This window comes from Mus caroli, chromosome 18, assembly GCF_900094665.2.
Source record: "Mus caroli chromosome 18, CAROLI_EIJ_v1.1, whole genome shotgun sequence".
NCBI lineage: Eukaryota > Metazoa > Chordata > Mammalia > Rodentia > Muridae > Mus > Mus caroli.
This window is the reverse complement of record NC_034587.1, coordinates 40,066,949-40,087,616: the sequence shown is the minus strand read 5'-3', so window position 1 is coordinate 40,087,616 and position 20,668 is coordinate 40,066,949. Positions and strand designations below refer to the sequence as shown.

General features: G+C 42.2%; 1 protein-coding gene across 4 annotated transcripts in view; it reads left to right on the top strand.

Moving 5' to 3' along the window:
* Window positions 1-5,669: 5,669 nt before the first annotated feature.
* Window positions 5,670-20,668, top strand: part of Ppp2r2b (protein phosphatase 2 regulatory subunit Bbeta) — a 404,944-nt gene continuing 389,945 nt past the window's right edge. Inside the window, exon 1 of one of the 4 annotated variants that reach the window (XM_021150238.2) lies at window positions 5,670-6,099. In XM_021150238.2, coding sequence (XP_021005897.1) covers window positions 6,021-6,099 — 79 coding nt within the window. In that variant the 5' untranslated portion in view covers window positions 5,670-6,020. The remainder of the gene's footprint in view (window positions 6,100-20,668) is intronic. The other 3 variants (XM_029471971.1, XM_021150241.2, XM_029471975.1) reach the window with 3 other exon arrangements.

The following is a 20,668-nucleotide window of genomic DNA, read 5'->3' as shown; positions in this document are numbered from 1 at the left end:
CTATGCACCATATGAAATTCCATTGTTAGTAGAAAACTTATTTTTTCGGTGTCTCACTCATTGAGAAAGCTAGTTTAATCCACCAAGTCTCTGGTGACTAGGAGTTTGGTCGAGCATCTAATAGCTGTTGGAAAGTTCATGTGAACGTGTGAGTCTGTTCTGGTTGTTGTTTTGTTTTGTTTGTTTTGTTTTGAGGCAGTATCTCCTGTAGACTGCCATGGAACTCCTTCATATCTGAAGCTGACCTTGAACATTTGATCTTCCTTACTCTACCTCCCAGTACCAGGACTACAAGGAAGCATCATCATTCTTGGTTTTATGCAGTGCTGGGGACCAAACTCAGGGCTTTCTTCATGTCAGGCAAGCACTTGAAATGCACACATGAGTTAAATCTTTCTTCTAGATCAGAATTTTACTATGCTGTGGATTTCACAACTAACTAGAGACTAGGAGGGCTGAGATAGAAATTGTCAAGTTCTGCTTATTTGCTATAACTCAACTCTTTCCAACATGTACTTATTTATCTCTGGAGTGTTCTAGAAGGTAAACCCTGAACTTGTATTTCAGCAGACGGAAGTCAAATTTCTCCCTTCCTGAAAAATCAACCTGGCTGGCTTCAGATAGCAAACAATGCAACCGAATAACACTTAACTCCATGCCATGCAGACTTCTATGCACTTTACTGGATTATTTTATTCTTATTTGTTACAGCCTTTATGTTCAGAACGTGTATTATGCCTGAAGAAGGGGACAGATGACTTACCTGTCTTCTGTTCTACAGATTTCTGAAGTAAATAGATGCTCAGTAAATATGCTCACTAATGAGCAAGTGTTTTGGAAGGAGTAGACAGTATCTGATAGACTGTAACAAAGGGATACAGACCTGTCCAATGCATTATGAAACCTCTCCCTCAAGGTGTGACATTCTACTTGAGGCTTACTTAAGTTGAATGGTAACTTGCTTTGATTTTGAAAGTCAAAGCAGGCACAGGCTCCTCTGGATTGGTCAGAAATAAGCTCCTCCCACCCCCTACCCTCCACCCCCTGCATGGGATTTCTAGCAAAATGAAAACAATGAATTTTACCCCACAGGTGTTTTTAAAAACACGCTGGAAGCAGGCTGCCGGCTGCAGGAGGGGTACCATCTTCCATTCTTTTCCCATCAAGCCTCTGCTTCCATGAGAGCAGGCAGTGAGGATGACTCCTGTAGGATCAAGCCATCCGGAGACCAAGAGTCCATGGGCTCTGAAGCAGGGGACACAACTGAGACTTGTCAGAACAAAGTGGTTGCTTCCGATTTCCCATAGGCCCATCTACAGAAGCTTGGAGCAGTCAGTTCTATAACATACTACCCAAGAAACTCGATTGCTTCTTTCTCCCCTGTTTGATGTCTCAATCTCCCTGGTGTAAAACATCTGGGGTAATTTCTCTCTGGGCTCGACTCTATGGAACTCCAGAGCTTTCTCAAGTAGAATCTAAAACACATCACTTTAACTTTCCTTCCTTCTAAGCCTGTCCTTTACCTGTTGGAGACTTGTTTCCATTCTGGCTTCCAACCCCCAGACATACTGCCAACCCCACCTCTGCCATTGCCATTTCTTCTTATGACTTAAAACCTTTCCAGTGACCCCAGTGTTCTCTCTGTGCTAACATCAGAGATATCAGAAGGAATTCTACTTATAATTTAGTGACTACTAGCTCCCCCAGTGACAGGGACCATTTGTAAATAGCACCTAAGGCAGGAGTGTAGATATCTAACATGAACCATTAGGGCTATATAAACCCAATGAATCGCCCCATATCCTGAAGCCTGCTCTCATCTGGACTGTGCAATCCTTTGTATAAGGGATGCTATCTAACTATCACTTCTAAAGCCTGATCAGTCATTTCAATTCAAACTATTGAATGAAAATGGCAAAGAGCATGATTTAGGACAAGAATATTAGGGGAAGACATTCAGCTCTGTTACCCCATAAAAGCAAAGCATGAAAGTAAACTCCTTCCTGAACATGCCCCTAACCCTTGAAGCATTTTGTTATGCCCAAAGGGTCTGAATCAACTTGTCTAGCATTATAAGAACCTAAGAAAGCCTTCACAAGATGATTTCAGGACAGCAACATGTCCCCTTTCCAATAAATCCTCATGTCTTCACAGCCTTTTTGTTGTTGTTGTTGTTGTTTCTGTAAAATGGGGTAAATGTAAAAAGAGGATCAAAAAGGGAAAGGAGCAGGAAAGCTCACAGAAGCAAAGGGTGCTCAGGCGTTGTCTGAAGGACACAATCCCTGAAGGGATGTCTATTCTTCACATGGCCAGGTGGGAATTATGGGCCTGACACTAAGCCAACCATTTTAAACTTGTATTGGAGAATTTATTCTCACCTGAGGCCAAAGGGTGCTGATGAGAGCCTCAGCAGTGGCTGAGGGTGAGCAGTGGCCTCCCTGGTACTTGAACACAGACAGGCCTATGGGTCTCTCCCTCCTGATAAAGGAAACAGTTTGTTTTCTTTTGTATTTATTTAATTCGCTACAGATAGATATGGACAAAACAGTCAATTCTCTCTCTCTCTCTCTCTCTCTCTCTCTCTCTCTCTCTCTCTCTCTCTCTCTCTCTCTCCCCCATCCCCACTTGTTCCTTGCTATTGATTCAGAAGGGACCTCTTGCAATATGAGCCTACTGCACATCTGACACTAATGCAGACTGGAAGTTTGTGGATCCATGACTTCCATAATGGCTTTGGTTGAATCATCTATGTTTCACTTATATATTTTGCTTTATGTATTCATCTGCTTATTGAACTAAAAAGCCAATAAGTATCTGCTTTGTGCCAGGTCTGGTTCCACAGATGAGTTAGACATTGATGTCTCCCTGGAGTAGTTTCCAATCTGATTATATAGGTGTGGCAAGTAATTACAGCGCTATTCTCAGACTGAGGGTGGCTCTTGCTACTAAGAATACAAAGAACCAAGCTTCGGAAGCGCTTCCTGCAGGGAGCAAGGCGTTCCTGGGTATGTGGAGTCCTGAGTGTCTGTGTGCAGTTTGCATAGGCACCACCATGTTGCATATTCCGGAGCCTTGGACTCATGGAGAAAATAGCACAGCCTTCTCCTCAAGGGTGAAGCACAGGGGAAAATGGTGAAGCCTTGCCTTCTGATTGGTCTGGGGGTGTTGACAGAATACAGAAAATGCCGACCATACTTTCTCTACCCACCCCCAAGACATTTCCCTCCCAAAGACCGCTAATGCCTACACACCATAAACCCTGCCTTCTTGTTTATCTGTACATAATAACTCACACTCTCTGGTAAACTCTATATAATAACATGCTGAGCTTAGAAAAGAATTGAGGTTTCTCCAGGCAAGAACTGAGACTACCCAGTCCTAGCCTTCTGTCTGTCTGTCTGTCTGTCTGTGGTTTTCTTGACTTCATTCCCCATCTCCCCAGTCAGGTGCAAGTCCCTGGAGGCCATGCATAGGCTGGCCAATTTGCAATGTTCTAATCCCTTTACATGTACAATTCGATTCACCCTTATAGTACTGTGTGAGATTCTATCATTATCCTTAACAGAAGGCTCTTTGGCTTCATGTTGCCCAAGGTCATACTTTGGGTCCAAGTCAAAGGTAGGATCTAACTCCAAAGGCTGTCAAACTTTGATGCCACAGTCTTAACCACACCTGCTTTAACCACACCTGCCACTTGGAGGCTCTTGGAGGGGGGGTTAAATGGCCAGAGATGATTAAGCCGTTGCCGCAGAAATGTGGGAGTTTATCAAATGCCTGCAATGTGCTACGTGTTTTATACTTAACTATCTCACTTTTTCCAAGAATACACACGCCAAACCTTGTTTTCTCCCCATTTGACAGGGAAACAGAAGCCTTCTGTTAAATGGCCACACTCTGCCATACAGAAGTTGAATGTGAAGTGTCTCCTAGGAAGAACCTACCCCCACCCACTCCACCCACTCCCCGCCCCGGTGTTCTGAGTTTGAAATTATCCACAGGGCAACTAGATCACTTAGGCCAGTGGTTCTTAACCTTCCTAATGCTGTGACCCTTTAATACTATTCTTGGTGTCGTGGTGACACCTAACCATGAAAGTATTTTGTTACTACTTTAAAATCATAATTTTGCTACCATAGTGAGTCATAATGTAAACATCCGACATGCAGGGTATCTGACCTGTGACCCCTGTGAAAGCATTGTTCCACCCCCAGAGGGGCTGTGCTCTAAAGGTTGAGCACCACTGACTTAGGCATTTCGAACCGTACCTTACTAGGAACAACCTACTATACCAGGCTATGGGGTTATGGAGATTTTTTTATTTTATTTATTTTTTATTTTTTTTGAGACAGGGTTTCTCTGTATAGCCCTGGCTGTCCTGGAACTCACTTTGTAGACCAGGCTGGCCTCGTACTCAGAAATCTGCCTGTCTCTGCCTCCCAAAAGCTGGGATTAAAGGCATGTGCCACCACCGCCAGGTGATCTCAGTACCAAATGGGCTGGCTCTCCCAGCCAGAAGTTTGTGTTTACATTGTGATAGACCGGAAGAAGGGGGGGGGTGGGGGGTGGAGCGCAGAGGGGAGGGGCAGTGGGAGTGTCTGTTTACAATATCCTGTTGTGCCTTGCTTTATAATTCCTCCGTCTTGTTCTCTCCTAGACATACAAGCACCCTTCCTCAGTGCTCAGTTAAATACAGTAGAGAACCTGTAACGTATTAAAAACATCCTGAGGTTTTCAAGGCATTTCTTATTTTAAGTCTTATTTTTAAATGCCCCTCTGGCAGGGGGGGGGGGGGAATATCTGCTTTCTTTCACTGACTGTTTAAATTATCCCCTTGTGTATCGAAATACAGCACAAAGGACCTTCGCTCTTTCTCTTCCTCATATACAATAGCGTCTTTGACAGAACTTATAAATCCTGAGCTGCAGCCCTGTGCTTGCTTGCAGGGCTTCTGAAGTCACTTTATTTTATGCACCCAAATTAAACCAACCCCCAAATTAGTGTCCAGTGAGCAGTCACATCTTTTAATATCCTCTCCCTCCCCCTTTCCCTCTACCCCCCCCATACCCCCTCTATCTGTCTTTCTGAATTTTGGGAAAGTTGTATAATTCCTGGGTTAACTTACTTTCTGTATTTTTCTATGTCGTCAGGGGCATGAGCTGTTGAAGGGTCACAGTTCTCTTGAGTTTGCCTTGTCCCTTGTGCTGTGGCTTTATATTTGTACAGAGTGCAGATCAGGACCGAATTCATGCTTCAGTACTATGGCTCGGGGCTGGGGGGGGGGGGGGGGTATTGGACACAGGGGAATGCTACAGTGGAACACAGAATCTTTCTGTGTTAGCCCTGCACCCCTGACTCCTCATCCCAGCTTTTGGCTTCACCTAAATGATAAATGGCCCTATTGTTTGATCTTTAGAATTAAAGGTGGTGGGGGGGGGGGGAAGAACTAAATCTAGATTAAGCTCAGGACAGAGACCCATTTCATTGCACTGTACTTTAATATTCCTGAGATCCATGGCACTGCGGGTGGCTCCTTTGAATAGCCAACCCCTCCAGGGCAGAACACTATGCTGTCTTTGTTTAATCTGATCTTTCAGCTAAATAGGAGATGGTCACTTATCCTCACCACTCCCGTGTCCGGCTGCACTGCTATCACTGAGAAACGGACACACGGGGGAAAGGTAGTGGCTTCAGGCAGAATATTTCAGAGCGTGTTTACAAGGCAGGACTGACTTACTCAGCAATCCTGCTCGGAGAAGCTTCAGCCAATGAAGAGGCTCTATCCCAGCTTGCTTGGGGGCTTCTGAGTTTGAGCTGCCTGCAGAAATGTAAGGCATTGCTTCCTGGCGCTGATGGCAAAATGGGACCCATCTCCAGTGATTCCTTGGGCTTCCCACCTCTGCAGATCTGGGAGAGAACCTACATAAACATATTGGTGATGTAGCCAGCTTTCAAGGCTGAGAGAATCCTTATGGATTCGGGAGACTGGTTTTTCATTTAGAATTTTCTTTTTCCTTTGGAAGATGAAATGCTTCTCTCGTTACCTGCCTTATATCTTCAGACCTCCAAACACCATCCTCTCTTCCAGCTGCCATACTGAAGGTACAGATCAGAGGGGGAGAGTGTGTCTGGGTGGGTGGGACAAAGTGGGCTGGTGTCTGACTTCCCACAGGTTCTGCTGACGCTGCTTGCTTCTGCAGCTTACTAGATGACTGTCGTTCCTGGGGAAAGCTTGCCTCTGACATATAGATCTGTTCCGAAAATCAGCCTGCCTCCTCCAAGGAAAGGGAAGTATTCTCTGAAGAGCAGGATACTGTTGCAAAGGTGATCTCTAAGCTGGCAGCAGTTCTGAAAAAAAAAAAAAATCATTCAGAAATATTTCGTCAATTTCCCTTGTTCCATTTAACATGCAAACAAGTCAGTGGAACTAGTGCCGGGGACAATCAGTGGATGCTGCCACATACATTTATTCTAGCTCTGTTTTTGTCAATGTCTGCTTAATAACTTGGTGCATACCCAAGAAAGCAATTAGCAAAATAGAATTAGCTTAGTCTGTGACTGTGGAGTGCCGGTTGTTGCACTGGAGTACTTCAGTCTGTACTTGGGTTGCTGACTTCTGGTACTTTCTAGAAATCTGTCTTATGGGGTTCCCAAGTTAATCTCAGGAATGGAGCATGGTCTGGGCCTTATACAGAATTTCCCTGGTCTCTGCTTCTCCCTTAGACTGCCTCGTCAATTTCTAGCTGGACATGACACGTATACATGGGTGTGTTCTTTCTGTGTGCACATGTGCACCTTGTAAACATCGGGCAGCACCTCTTCCACTAAGCACTGCAGATCTCAGCATTTCTCCAGCAAGGAGCTGGTTGTTTGTCTTCCCTATGTGATGTGCCTGTGTCTTTGGGTCTGATGCTCTCTGGAAAGTGCAGTTTCAGATAAAGCAAGTAAGCTGGATAGTTTTCTGCTGGAGGGAGGGGGTATCCTAAAAGTGGAACTGTATTAAGAAGGACTCTGAGGGAAAGTCCAGCTCAGTCCAGCCATCATCTTCCTGGATGGAGTGGGTGATCGGCCTGCTCTGAAACCACCCTTATTTGTCATCCTTGCAGAAGGAGTCTGGCACTTGGAGCTGTGTATAGCACGAGAGAAGCAGACTTTTTTCATGAAGTGGATTTCTGATCACTTCCTGTGGGGAAAGAAAGTACATGTTTAGGGTGACTTTAGATTTGAGACTGGGGGTGGCAGTTACATGATTTATATTCCCATGTGTCCCTTTGTTTTATATTTGATTTATATTCCCATGTGTCCCTTTGAATAAATGTATTGATAGCTAAGAAGCAAATGACACACTGGATTTTTTTTCTTCCCCATGGATGGAATAAAACCTAATAAATATCTACATTTATTCCTATCTATACTGAGGAAGGAGTCAGAAGGTAGCAAGGATCAGAATCTCCAGAACTTTCTACATACAGAAGACCAAAAGCCATTTGAAAGGGGTCCTAAATGGCTTTATATTCTGATTGGCTCCCTTCTTCTCTCCTCCCAGCTTAGACTCTGAAAACACAAACACTTGATCTCAGTTGGTATTTTGTGCACTAATCAAACTAAATACTCTGATCATATAGACAAAACTGCTACCACAAGAACGATTTCAAACTAATTTACTTAATTCTCTCAAAATGGAAACATCACTCTGTCCCAAAACAAACAACTTCTGCTTTACCCCCCCCCCGCCCCCCATGAACAGGCTTAAGGATGGAAATAAAGTGTCGTGTATTTGAATTCACTGTGAATATAATAAAGAGAATTAGGTAGGAGGATAGCATCCATCAAAATAACATCATGGACAAGGCCTTGGGACATAGTGGAAAAGACATGAGTCAGAGACAGAGCCAGCTGGCCTACTATACTTAATTGCTCTGCACCCAATCTCCTTTGTAATGTAGAAATAAGAAGCCCTCATCCCATAGTAGCTGAGAATGAAATGTGACAGATAATAGACTTCTTCAAGCTCAGTACATGGCAGGCAAGCACTGTCTGGCTTTGATTATAGCGTCCCATGTTTTCTAGAAGGTTCATATTTTCTTTACTCTGCTGTCTCCAGTCCCAAGCCGCTTCCTCATACACACCATGGTGTCTCCCCAAACCAGGTAGCTTATTTAAAGTTCACCTGAAGAGAAAGCATGTCATAATGACTCTGAGTTTGTTTTGCTTTTTGGTTAATGTGTATTTTTGTTTAGCAACATGATTACTCTACACTTGAACCTATTTGTTTCCAGCTATGAATGCCGTCTTTCGTTTAACTGGTAAATGAAGAATTGATAATTTTTGAATTTTTCTCAGAAAGGCAAATAACTATTAAATGCCCCCCACCCCCAATTTTCCTAAGAGTAATTCTAAATCAAGTTTAGGATCTAAAGCAGCTCTGGGCTTCTTAAGGGAAAGAAATCATTGCCTCTGATGACTTGCATGGTCTTCCTCATGTTGCTTCGGTGCTATTGTTCCCACACACAAGGAAGATCACGGTTTGGGACAGACCTACCTACACTGCATACCAGCAAGGTGCTATTAGGCGTTTGCCTTTCCGAACCTTGGTTTCTGTAGGATAGCTTCAAAAAAAAAAAAAAAACAGTCAGAATATCACAAGTAGGGTATTAATAATAGTAATGGAAAACTGACCTTCATATACATTGAATTTGTTATATTTAATGCTGGCTCAAACACAAATTAACACTTCATATAGAAAGCAGATCAAAAGCTTCATAAATGAGTTCTTACCTTTTTTCCCTCTGTTTTATTCAGAAGGTGGAAGCTTGTTTCTCTATAGAGTAGTAAGTATGATTTGTTTAAAATATGGAGTCCTAGGGCTGACAAGATAGCTCAGCAGTAAGGAGCACTGTCTGCTCTTGCAAAAGACCTAGATGCAATTCTCAGCATCTACATGGCAGCTAACAGAGATCTGTAGCTCCAGTTCCAGGATATCTGACCCCCTCTTCTGACCTCCACAGGTAGCAGGCATGCAGGTGATACACAGACATACATGCAGGCAAAACACCCATACACATAAAAATACATAGATAGATAGATAGATAGATAGATAGATAGATAGATAGATAGACAGAGACAGATGATGGCCCTGTAGGTAAGAAAAGTTGCTCTGTAAGCATAAAGGCTGGAGTTCAAATCTGTAGCACCTATATAAAAGTTGGACATGGCAATGTATACCTGTAATCCCAGAATTGGGGCATGAAGAGCTCACTTAATCCCCCAAATAGCAAGCTTCTAGTTTTATGAGAGATCATTTCAAGGCATTAAAGTAGAGAGTGATAGAATAAAGTGGCCCAAATACTGTTCTGGCCTCTGTATACACGTGTGACCATGAATTACATGAAGCAAGTAAATAAATGACCTTCCTTCCATCCTGTGTTCTCAAACATATCTGTATTTAAATTCCTGTTTGTTCTTCTACCTCTCCAACCACTCTTCCTGCTAGGCTTTAAGCATCTCCATCATGTCTGGCTGCTGGCCACACAGTCCATTCAACCCTCAACATTCTTCCTCTAACCACAGGCTTTTAGGAATCCCCTCTGCCATACAGCACTGTTATTCTAGACTTCAATTCCCAGTTCCAGCCCGTAATCCATCCCTGGCCCTCAGCTCATCATAGCTATTGAAGACTGTGTTTCTTTACTTCAGAGAATGTACCTTGTTTGTCACTGTGAGTAAGGTGTTATGACATATTTGTTATCCTGCTACATTGCCTGACATCTCTGTGGAAGCAAGCCTGTATTCTCTGCTATACTTCCAGCACCAGCATGATCCCAAGTCCAAACAGACAATGGATAGAGCGTCACTGACTGGAAGGATGACACATATGGCAGCATCATGTAGATGAAATGCAAAATCGTGTGTGTATCTTGTGAAAAGCACCAGAAAATAAACACAGGAACACAGTTGTCTTTACTTATTGAAGGTTAGGGAGCTACAAGTAGACACACTTTAAGACATGGGGTTTACTGCGGTGTTGTTCTTTGAAGCCATGTTTGTTTGTTTGAGAATGTGTCCTGGTGCACGTGGAATCAGCCCTTCCCTTCTACCATGTTGGTTCTGGGCATCAAATGGGTTGTCAAGCTTATATATGTGTAAGGTACTGACTGAGCCATTGAGTTGGTCCTATGGCTTTTTACCTTGAGATAAGAGGGTGTCGTCAGAAATGAGGGCAGCCAGACAATGCTGTTGTCCTGTCTTTGCGTCTATATAACTGGGTAAAGGGATCACTTTACTTATTCCCCTAGATAGGGAGGAATCATCCAAGAAAAAAAATGGCTCTAGAAATGGGAAGATAACTAATTTATAGCTAAAAGAAACTAGTCAGGGAGCAAATAGGCCAGAGAGGAGGAAAAAGCCAAAAGAATGGGTGGGCCAGTGAAGTAAAAGGAGACTTGGTGAGATTTTTGGAGCCTGATTTGGGAGCAGATGCTGGAAGACCTTTGGTTATTAACCAATCAAAGTAGGGGTTTACTTTCCTAAAAGAACAAGGAGGAATATCTTGCATGTGCCCCCATTTCTATGTGAATTGTCCTTGTCACATTCTTGTGTACAAAATGCCACCCATTCTAGAAAAAAAAAATGATCTAAATGAAGTTCTCTAGGAAAACTTCAAGACTTCAAAACTGGAGGTATATGCTTCACACAAGTTACAGTAACAGAGTTGATAAGACAAGTAGGTCACAAGAAAGACAACCAATAGGAAGCCTGGGGATTCCAACTGGGTGCCAGAGACCAGGTCTGGCCTGCTCCTCACAATAGCCATTATTATTGAATACCATTATTTGCATGTTATAAGTGAGGAATTGGCTCAGCCCAAACTTAATAAACCAACAGAACCAAGAGCCAAGACTAAGCCTTTAGACCCTAACATTAGATCCCTTCTAGCCTTCATATCACCCTGTATACTTCCTTCTGAGTCTGTGTGAGGACAGCTTCTCTATTTTATTGAAAGGATCTCCTTATCTATGTACTTATCTGTGTGCTGGACAGCTAGGAGCCACATGGATTTTGCCCACTCACTTTCATTAGACTTTCAAGGCAACTTTTTTAAATTAAGAACTGAATTGGAAAGTGGATGAGCACGCTCACCCATATTCTGTTCATAATGACTCTTCAGTCAGAGGGTCAACTTGGAGCAGAGTCTCTTTCAATGACACACTAAAACAGCATGCTGGGGGAGGGGGGGGCGGGGGGGGGGCGGGTGTCTTGATGACCAGAGATGGCCCTAGAGCTTTATTGTAGAAAAGCAGAGGGAATGACAGAAGGTAGAGAAGTAGAGGCCAGCCATGGCCACTTGGAGGAAACAAGTGAAACAAGAACTTAAGAGAGAGAGGAGGGGCCAAGCAGCTCCTTTTATAGTGGGCTGGGCTACCTTGCTGTTGTAGGGTAACTGTGGGTAGGAGCATACCTGGCTATTGCCAGGTTTACTATGGGGGTGGAGTTTAACCAGAATACCAGGAGCTTGAGACATTGTCTACTCTACATGACTGATAGTCACAGGATTATGGAGTTGGGGGCTCTGTGGTGTCAGGCGCCTGTGTCTGGGAATGTGGCTTACTGTTCTGTCCCTTGTAGAGTTTCCTACTGGGTCTCCAAAGTAAGCCTCACTCTACCAGAACACAGACTGCCTTTTTAGGTCCCACAGTAATTCTGCTATGTGTTCATATGATGTAAATGTGAATGACTGTGTCTGTTTATCACAAATACCTTGAGGTGACCCCTGTTTTTACTGGGTCTCTGAGAAACTGGCTAACTTGTCTGTAGCCTCATTCCTGTTGAGAGCAAAAGTTAGGATTATAACTCATGCAGTCCAGTGCCAGAGTACATAAAAAGAATAGACTTTATGGTTGCATTTTTTTTATTTACAGAATTTCTTATTTTTCATGTTTCTTAAACTCTCTTCTAAATCCTTTCCACATACTTAGAAGCCTCCTACTTGTCAGAGCCGACATCAACTGCACCTCCACCCACAGCTTTCTCTGACAACTAGTTTTCTAGTCAATCTCCCTCATCTTCACAAATGTATACCTACATTTAAAACCCATCCCAAAGCGCAGCGCCTTTCTCTGTAACATAAAAGTGATAATAGCTGCATCAAGGGAACTTTGTTACAATCAAACAGGGAAAGATTGTATCGCCCTTGGATACTGCTCTATATCTTAAGCATATTTTTTAAGTTGGTGAGCAGTAGATGAGTGGCCTTCTGATCATTCCCTCTCGTAGCTCACTTTAGACCTGCACTTGTGCCCACTTCATTTTCTTTCCACAGAAACATTGTATGCAGTCCACACATACATGTAAGTCCTCTGGCCTTAGTCATCTCAAAATCTTGTATCTTCCTTCATGGCCCAATCTCTTTGTCTACCTTAAAAAAAAAAAAAAAAAAAAAGCTTTGGAATAGTCATTTACACTTGCTGTCTGCCTCTTATTTTCTCTGGTTTCCTCTTTGCATCACTTTACAAGGCGAGTTTTGTGAGAATGTATGTCATTCTCACACCAATGACTCTAGTCCTCTGTGCCACGTCTCCTCCCCCACACAGGATCATAGGATCACTGCTTCCTTCCTAAGAGGTTATTGTCTTGCCTTCTAGGGTTAAACTTTCTGTGCGCTCTCTCGCTCTCTCTCTCTCTCTCTCTCTCTCTCTCTCTCTCTCTCTCTCTCTCTCTCTNTCTCTCTCTCTCTCTCTCTCTCTCTCTCTCTCTCCCTTCTTAGAGTCCCCAGGTACTTTCTAGCTGTTTGCCCAACAAACAGTTCCACCTGAAAGCATATTAGGAATCTCAAAAAAAAACCAAAAAAACAACTCATTTCTGCCCTGGAGAAAACCTGTTTGTCCAGCATATTTATCCAGCTTAAGAAATAAGAGCAAACTCCACTCTTCTAGTCACTCCAGCCAGAAGAAAAAAAAAAATTTTTTTTTTTTAGAATCGTCCACAGTTCCTTGCTTTCTCCCATATTCATCTTCCAATTCTGTGGTAAATCCTCCTGGGCTTAACCTCCTAAAAATACCTACAATCCAATCACACTTTATCACATCCATCTCACGAAATGTTTCTACAACGGAGAATCCTTTCCTGGCCGTTCATCTGAAGCCAGCCAATCTTAATCTCCCTTCCTCCCCCCACCTTTCTTTCCTCTTCCCTCCCTTTATACTGCTCTGATTTGTCTTATTTTATGCCAATTATCTTACCTTGCTTGTTATGAACTAATTAAGTTAATTATTGCTTGCTTTTCCCAACTATACACCTAACGTAGCAAAGGTTTCCAACCAAGCACAGTCCTTTTATAAAATGGGCAATTGTGTGCTGGATGAATGAACACATGAATGAGTATTTGCATGAAGTTTTAGTATGACATGGGGAGAAATGTACTTGGAATCAGACTTCCTGGAGATCTAGTCATTACATTGATAATGACCACAGGCTTTCAGTTATTAAGCTAGGTTGCTCCTTCTCTAAAAGTAGCAACATATGGCTATGAAAATGGAAGAAAATGGAGCTGTAAAGCAGCAACCATAATGCCTTCATGTATACAGTGGATGAAGCATTGTGTCATTTCCTTTATCCCTGTTCCACTTGCCACAGTAGGAGTCATATATCAATATTAATAGATTCTTATTTATTGATTTTGAGGGAGGGGCTTGCCTACAAAATTAGCATTAACTAGAAGCTTGTTATGTGCCTGTGTTAGACATACAGTTACTACTTTACAAAAGTATTACATTTGTATCTTTGGCCAGATGAAGATACAAGGTAAGCAATGGTTAGTTAGGTAAAGTACCTAAAGCTATGAGGCTAAAACATAGCCTATCAGAAATTGTGCCCAGACTGACACTGTAGGCCAGGTCATTATCTGTCCCACCACATATCAGGAATTGTCTTCAGCACACAAAGAAATGAAAGATGAAATTCTTCCTACTTTAGAATGCTAATGCACACCATGGGCAATCCATATGACTACATCATAGCTCAGTGATGCTGGATTTCCTGGACATGGAAACTCTAGATATATATTGTTGGTTTTCCCAGGCAAGTATGTAAGTCAAAGATGGGAATTAAATAACCACAGTAGGGAGAGCTCCTGGAAGAAATAAAATTGCTCAGCTGGGTTCCCTGAAATAATAGAGTAAAATCCTGCAACTAAAGAAATTCTGTATCTGGTAAAAGCATCTCAAGATATCTGACAGAATCTGTCCTGGGAAGAGTCAAGGTCAGTGTAACTCTCTTGGAAAGTCAGTTACCTTCTGTTAAGTATTGGTCTGCTACAAGGTAACTGTGAGTTTTCTTCAAGTCTCATTATTTGGGTATTGACGAAAATGTCTACATAGCAGAGAAAGCCAATCCCTTGGACTTTCATTTTGTCACATATAAAAGAGGAATAGAATTTGTGCATATAATAAGCAGTTGCTCTAGTGAGTAAATGTAATAATTCATTTCAGGTATATGGAGTGCTACCCAGTGGTGATTAACTGGAGAAAAATGATCTATTAATATTAATATTCTTCATGATTGTCACCACAAACACCAAGTATCAATGCTTGGCCTGGGTACTTGGATATGGTGCAGTGATGGGAAAAGGCCTGGGGCTAGCTGGATTCAGGTCATTTGCTGACACTGTCCTGCCTTAAGAAGCTGACTAATTCTGTGCTGGAGAGGTCCCTTGGAATAGAGTGGAACCTCATTGCTATGGTTGCTATCTACAATGCCCCTTGAAAGGCTCATGTTAAAGACTCATTCCCCTGCCATGGCACTATTAGGAAATAGGGGAACCTTTAAGAAGTAAGACCTCCCTCATGGTGGTTTATATTATTTAGAGGATTACACTGAAGAAATAGTAGGACCTCCCTTCCCCAGCCCTTTCCTCTTCCTGTTTTTAATCCCTGCTTACAACGTGAGCTGATTTACCAAGAGCTACTTCAAGGATGGGCTGTGCTGCCATAAGCAGTGGAGATAATAGGTCCTATGATATCCATCCTGAGATGGTCAAAGCTGGGAGCCTTCTTCCTTCCTATGCTGATTGTGTTAGATATCTGATACAGTAATAGGCACTTTACAGCAGTGCTATTGTGGTCAGGCGAAGTGACATACCCCGTGCAAAGTACAACCTCTGCCATGTCTTCCCAAACCTGGAAATAGTAATTACAAAAATGTATAATAAGACCTGTAAGAAACTCGCAGTCCAATAGAAAGCATGGAGAACAGAAAATATTGAATCAAGGCCAACTGTGTGTTCATGATTCTCTGTGTTGTCTCATGAAGGTTAATGTTCCCAGCAATCCTGCATAGCATTACCCACACTGCACATGTGAACACACCAAGTGGTGACTAAGCAGATGATGTATCTAATTGGAAACAATAAGAATCTGGTGAGCTCTGGTTTTGACTTAAAACCAGAGGACCTGTTCTCTCCATGTCTGCTTATCCAACTTTAAAATGGAAGAAACAATCTCCCCTTTTTATGTTTGTTGTAAAGACAAGTGATGCTGACCAAAATGTGCCAGGTGGACACCTAAGTACCTCTGCTTCCTCCCAGGGCCTCTCTGTCCAGGTCTTTCTAGGGACATTGCCAAGCTTGTCTGATTGGACAGCCAGATTTCCTCCCAATCCACCATGTCCTCATCCAAAGGAATTTGCTTTCATTTTTGATTCTCTCAAACTCTATCACTTTCTCTGGCATTCATCGGTACCCCACACTAGTCAGTGCTGCTCTAATTTATGTATCTGGATCCATATTTTCTTCCTGATACTTGTGCCCTTAGGCCTTCCCTTCACTGGCACCCAATTTTAGAAATCTAATAGGAAAATCACAGACAGTGAAATCACTGTCGTCATTATGGAGCCTGGCCCATTAGTTTTCTGAGTCATCGTTTCTTCATAGGCAGAGTGGACTGAGAGAAAAGATGGTGGAGATGCCCAAGGTCTTTATCTTCATAAGTGTCTGAAAAGGCAGTGAGCAAGAAAATCAAATGGGAGATATATCTATGTATAGCTTTAATGTTGCGCTTTAGGGAAGCCTGCTGTAGGTCTTGCTGGTGATTCATGGGATGCTACTGTTCCACAAATGGTAGACCAGTGAGCATCTTTGGAAGTGGAGACACTCCTAAATGGTTTTGTCCACTTGAAAACTATAAATACATGAATAAAGAACATCTCTATCCTGTGCCAGATGCCAGCTAGGTGATGGTTAGTAGATACTAAAAATAGCTGTAGCTCCTGCCGTTGTGGGAGGCAGATGAACTCAGTGTACCCTGTGACAACACTGAGAGCGAGAGTGTTGGCATTAGGGCAAGGTCTACTAAGGTTTTCTTCACTATGCAGAGGAAGATGAGGATGACCCTGTTGAGAACTCACTACACTGAGATCTGAAGGACAAATAGAACTTAGTGAGATAGAATGAGAGAACTTTCCAGGTCAAGGGGAGCATATTTGAGGTCCAGTCAACAGAGAGCAAAGGTGAATCAAGAGTAAAAGGAAGGACTTGGATGTGGCTTAGCATCAGAGTCTGTGCTTAGCATGCCTAAGACTGGGTAAGATCCTTGGCATGGGCACAAAAAGTTAAACACAAAAAGAATGAAGGAAAGCCAATTCGCTCTATGCAGAGACCAAAAGGGGAAGGTTAAGGCTCTGGAGCCACATAACTTTGTGTGTCTGTGGACATGAGTTATGGAGTTAAGACTCAAACCAAAAAGGAACTGGAAATTATGTTAGGGTATAAATTTCAGGAAACAATGGTTAGGTTGTATAGCAGATTTGAAAAATGTCATAACTGTTCTGAAAAGATTAGGGAAAAAAGAATGTACATACTTCATGGAGGGGATATACCAAACACATATATGCGATCTCTAAAAAGGGTCCTTGCTGTCTCCTTAGAGTAAACAGACATATGGGTTCAGTGTGTGCTCCAAATGCGTGGATTTTGTTTATCCCTGACTAAATAATATGCGAACTTGTCCCTTGTCCTGACATTCAGAGAGATTTCTATTTTCAATGAGTGGTAAAAGAATCTCTATGCTCCTTCTTGACAGAGTCAGTAAATATTCCAGGCATGGAGTGGAGGTTTCTCTTCCAGGCTCTGCATTTGAAAGCATGGTTTTTACAAGGCAGAAAAGGCTGTCTTAGGACAGAATTCCCACGAATGCATTCAGATCTTTTTTATTCGGGAAGCCTGAGCTACTGTACCAATGTCAGTAGATAGCATTGCACATTTGCTCAGCTGTATATTCACAGCTGTATATGTAGGCAATGAGATGGGACAGGGAGAAAGAACCATAAGTCTGTCTTGTGAGCAAAAGCTAGCAAATGACTATCTTATCACTGTCTCTTCTCGTGGTCCTATGAAACAGATGACCAGATGGATACGAAGCTCCGTGGTTTCAAATTCCTTCAAACAGCCTGCTATGACCACAATGGCCATTGCACTGGCTAGTCTGATGTCTACTTGACACAAACCAGAAAGCTTGACACAATTGAGGAAAAAAAGGTCTCTATAAGATCTAGCTGTAAGGCATTTTCAATTAGTGATCAATGGCCGAGGACCCAGCCCATTGTGGGTGGGGCCAATCCTGGGTTCTATAATGAGGCAGGCTGAGCAAGCCATAAGGAGTGAGTCAGTAAGCAGCAGCCCTCTATAGCCTCTAATCATTCCTGCCTCCAGGTTCCTGCCCTGTTTGAGTTCCTGTCCTGACTTCCTTCAGTGATGGACTACAATGTGTATGTGTAAGCCAAATAAACCCTTTGCTCCCCAACTTGCTTTTGATCATGGTGTTTCATAGCAGCAATACAAACCCTAACTAAGACAGTCATATTTAGGAGAATGTAGGTGCCATGTCTAATTCTAATGACTCAATTAATTATCTCATTGTATTAGACACATTTCTCATTGCTGTAACCAAATGGCTGACAAGAAGCTATTCAAGAAGGGATTATTTCAGCACTTACATACCCTAAGAAGGGATATAATCCATCACAGCAGGGAGGAAGTTATGGCCGCAGGAATATGAGGTGGCCTGTCACACAGTGTCCACAGTCAGGATGCCGCAACAGGGCAGGGAATAGGGCCAGGCATATACCCAGGAGTGGTATTGCTGGATCTTCTGGTAGTACTATGCCCAATTTTCTGAGAAACCACCAGACTGACTTCCAGAGTAGTTGTACCAGCTTGCAATCCCACCAGCAATGGAGGATTGTTCCTCTTTCTCCACAACCTCGCCAGCATCTGTTGTCAGCTGAGTTTTTTGATCATAGTCATTTTGACTGGTGTGAGGTTGGAATCTCAGGATTATTTTGATTTGTATTTCCCTGATGACTAAGGATGTTGAACATTTCTTTAGGTGTTTCTGAGCCCTTCAAGTTTTCTCTGTTTAGCTCTGTTCCACATTTTTTAGTCAGGTTATTTGGTTCTCTGGAGTCTAACTTCTTGAGTTCTTTGTATATATTTAATATTAGCTCTTTATCAGACGTAGGGATGGTAAAGATCTTTTCCAAATTTGTTAGTTGCCATTTTGTCCTATTGATAGTGTCTTTTGCCTTACAGAAGCTTTGCAATTTTATGAGGTCCCATATGTCAATTCTTGATCTTAAAGAATAAGCCATTGGTGTTCTGTTCAGGAAATCTTCCCCTGCCCATGTGTTCAAGAATTTTCTCCACTTTCCCTTCTATTAGATTCAGTGTATCCGATTTTCTGTGGAGGTCCTTGATCCACTTGGACTTGAGCTTTGTATAGGGAGATAAGAACGAATCAATTTTCATTCTTCTACATGTTGAATGACAGTTGAACCAGCACCATTTGTTGAAAATTCTCTCTGTTTTCCACTGGATGGTTTTAGTTCCTTTGTCAAAGATCAAGTGACTATAGGTGTATGGGTTTATTTCTGGGTCTTCAATTCTATTCCATTGATCTACCTGCCTGTCACTGTACCAATACCATGCAGTTTTTATCACAATTGCTCTGTAGTATAGCTTGAGGTCAGGGATGGTGATTCCCCTAGAAGTTCTTTTATTGTTGAAAATAGTTTTCACTATCTTGAATTTTTTGTTATTCCGAATGAATTTGAGAATTGCTCTTTCTAAATATATGAAGAATTGAGTTGGAATTTTGATGGGGATTGCATTGATTCTGTAGATTGCTTTCTGTAAAATGGCCATTTTTACTATATTAATCCTGCCAATCCATGTGCATGGGAGATCTTTCCATCTTCTGAGGTCTTCCTCAATTTCTTTCTTCAGAGACTTGAAGTCCTTGTCATACAGATCTTTCACTTGTTTGGTTAGAGTCACACCAAGATATTTTATATTGTTTGTGACTATTATGAAGGGTGTCATTTCCCTAATTTCTTTCTCAGCCTATTTATCCTTTGAATATAGGAAGGCTACTGATTTGTTTGAGTTAATTTTATATCTGGCCACTTTGCCAAAGACAATTCTTTTGTTGCACACTTATTCTGGGTTGCTTACAAGACTTCAGTTAGGAATAGGAAGTCATATGAAAATCAATATAAAATATTAGGCATAGTGGTGAGTGTCTGTAATTCCAATACTCCTGAGGCTGAGGCAGGAGGGTTGTGATTTAAAGTCTAGCCTGAGCTATATAGATACTATTTCAATAAAACAATGACAAAAGAAAAATAAAAAGTGTGACATAAGTTACTCCTCCATTCCCACCAATCTACTTTTTATAATGATCTGCAACCTAGGAATAAATCACACATAGAGTAATAGACATTTAAACACTGTAATGCCTGTCCCAGGTACATCCCTGTCAATAACTTGTCATTTGTCCAGAATAGATATAGTCCATCCACATTCTGCAAGGCCCTCTGGGTTAATGATGTGTCCTTCACTTCTGTCTTTACACAATATATCCCAATCAGGAACACTGTCTCTGCCTGTCTGAGAGAGTGTCCCCCACCTTACTTGTCCTTTGCTTCATTTCAAAGATTATTCTACTTGCTTGCTTCCTGCTACTAGAGCATACACTCCATGAGAATAGACACTTCATGCCTTTGCTCTCCCTTGCATCTGGCACTTGGATTGTGAGATGATGCTTCTGTGTGGATGAGAGAATCTAACTGCACAGGCAAGTGGGATTATGAATTTCTGGCCCCTTCTAGGATAATGCTTTCCAACTGTTGTTTGGCATATGTAAGAATGATCAACAATGCTTGGTTTCAAAGCTTACCTCCAGGGCTGGAGAGATGGATCAGCTGTTATGAGCACTGACTATTTTTCTAGAGGAACCAGATTCAATTCCAAGCACCTATGTGGGGGCTCACAAGGGTCTTTAATTCCAATTCCAGGGCATCTAACACCCTCTTTGCCCTTCTAACAGCACTGTACAAACATGGTTCCCAGACAAAACAAGCACACACACAAAATAAGAATAAATAAATCTTTAAAAGACAAAAAGAAACTTACTTCCCTCAATATCCTCTTAGAATTAGTAGGTCCTGAATGGAACCGAAGAATCTCTATTTTCAAAAGGATCCCAGTGCCTTTCAGGGAGGAAATACAAAGCACAATACTGTGCCTTACTTGGCAAAGGAAAAGGTGATACTGTTAATTTCAGGGATCTCGCCCCAACTCTCTCTCTCTCTCTCTCTCTCTCTCTCTCTCTCTCTCTCTCTC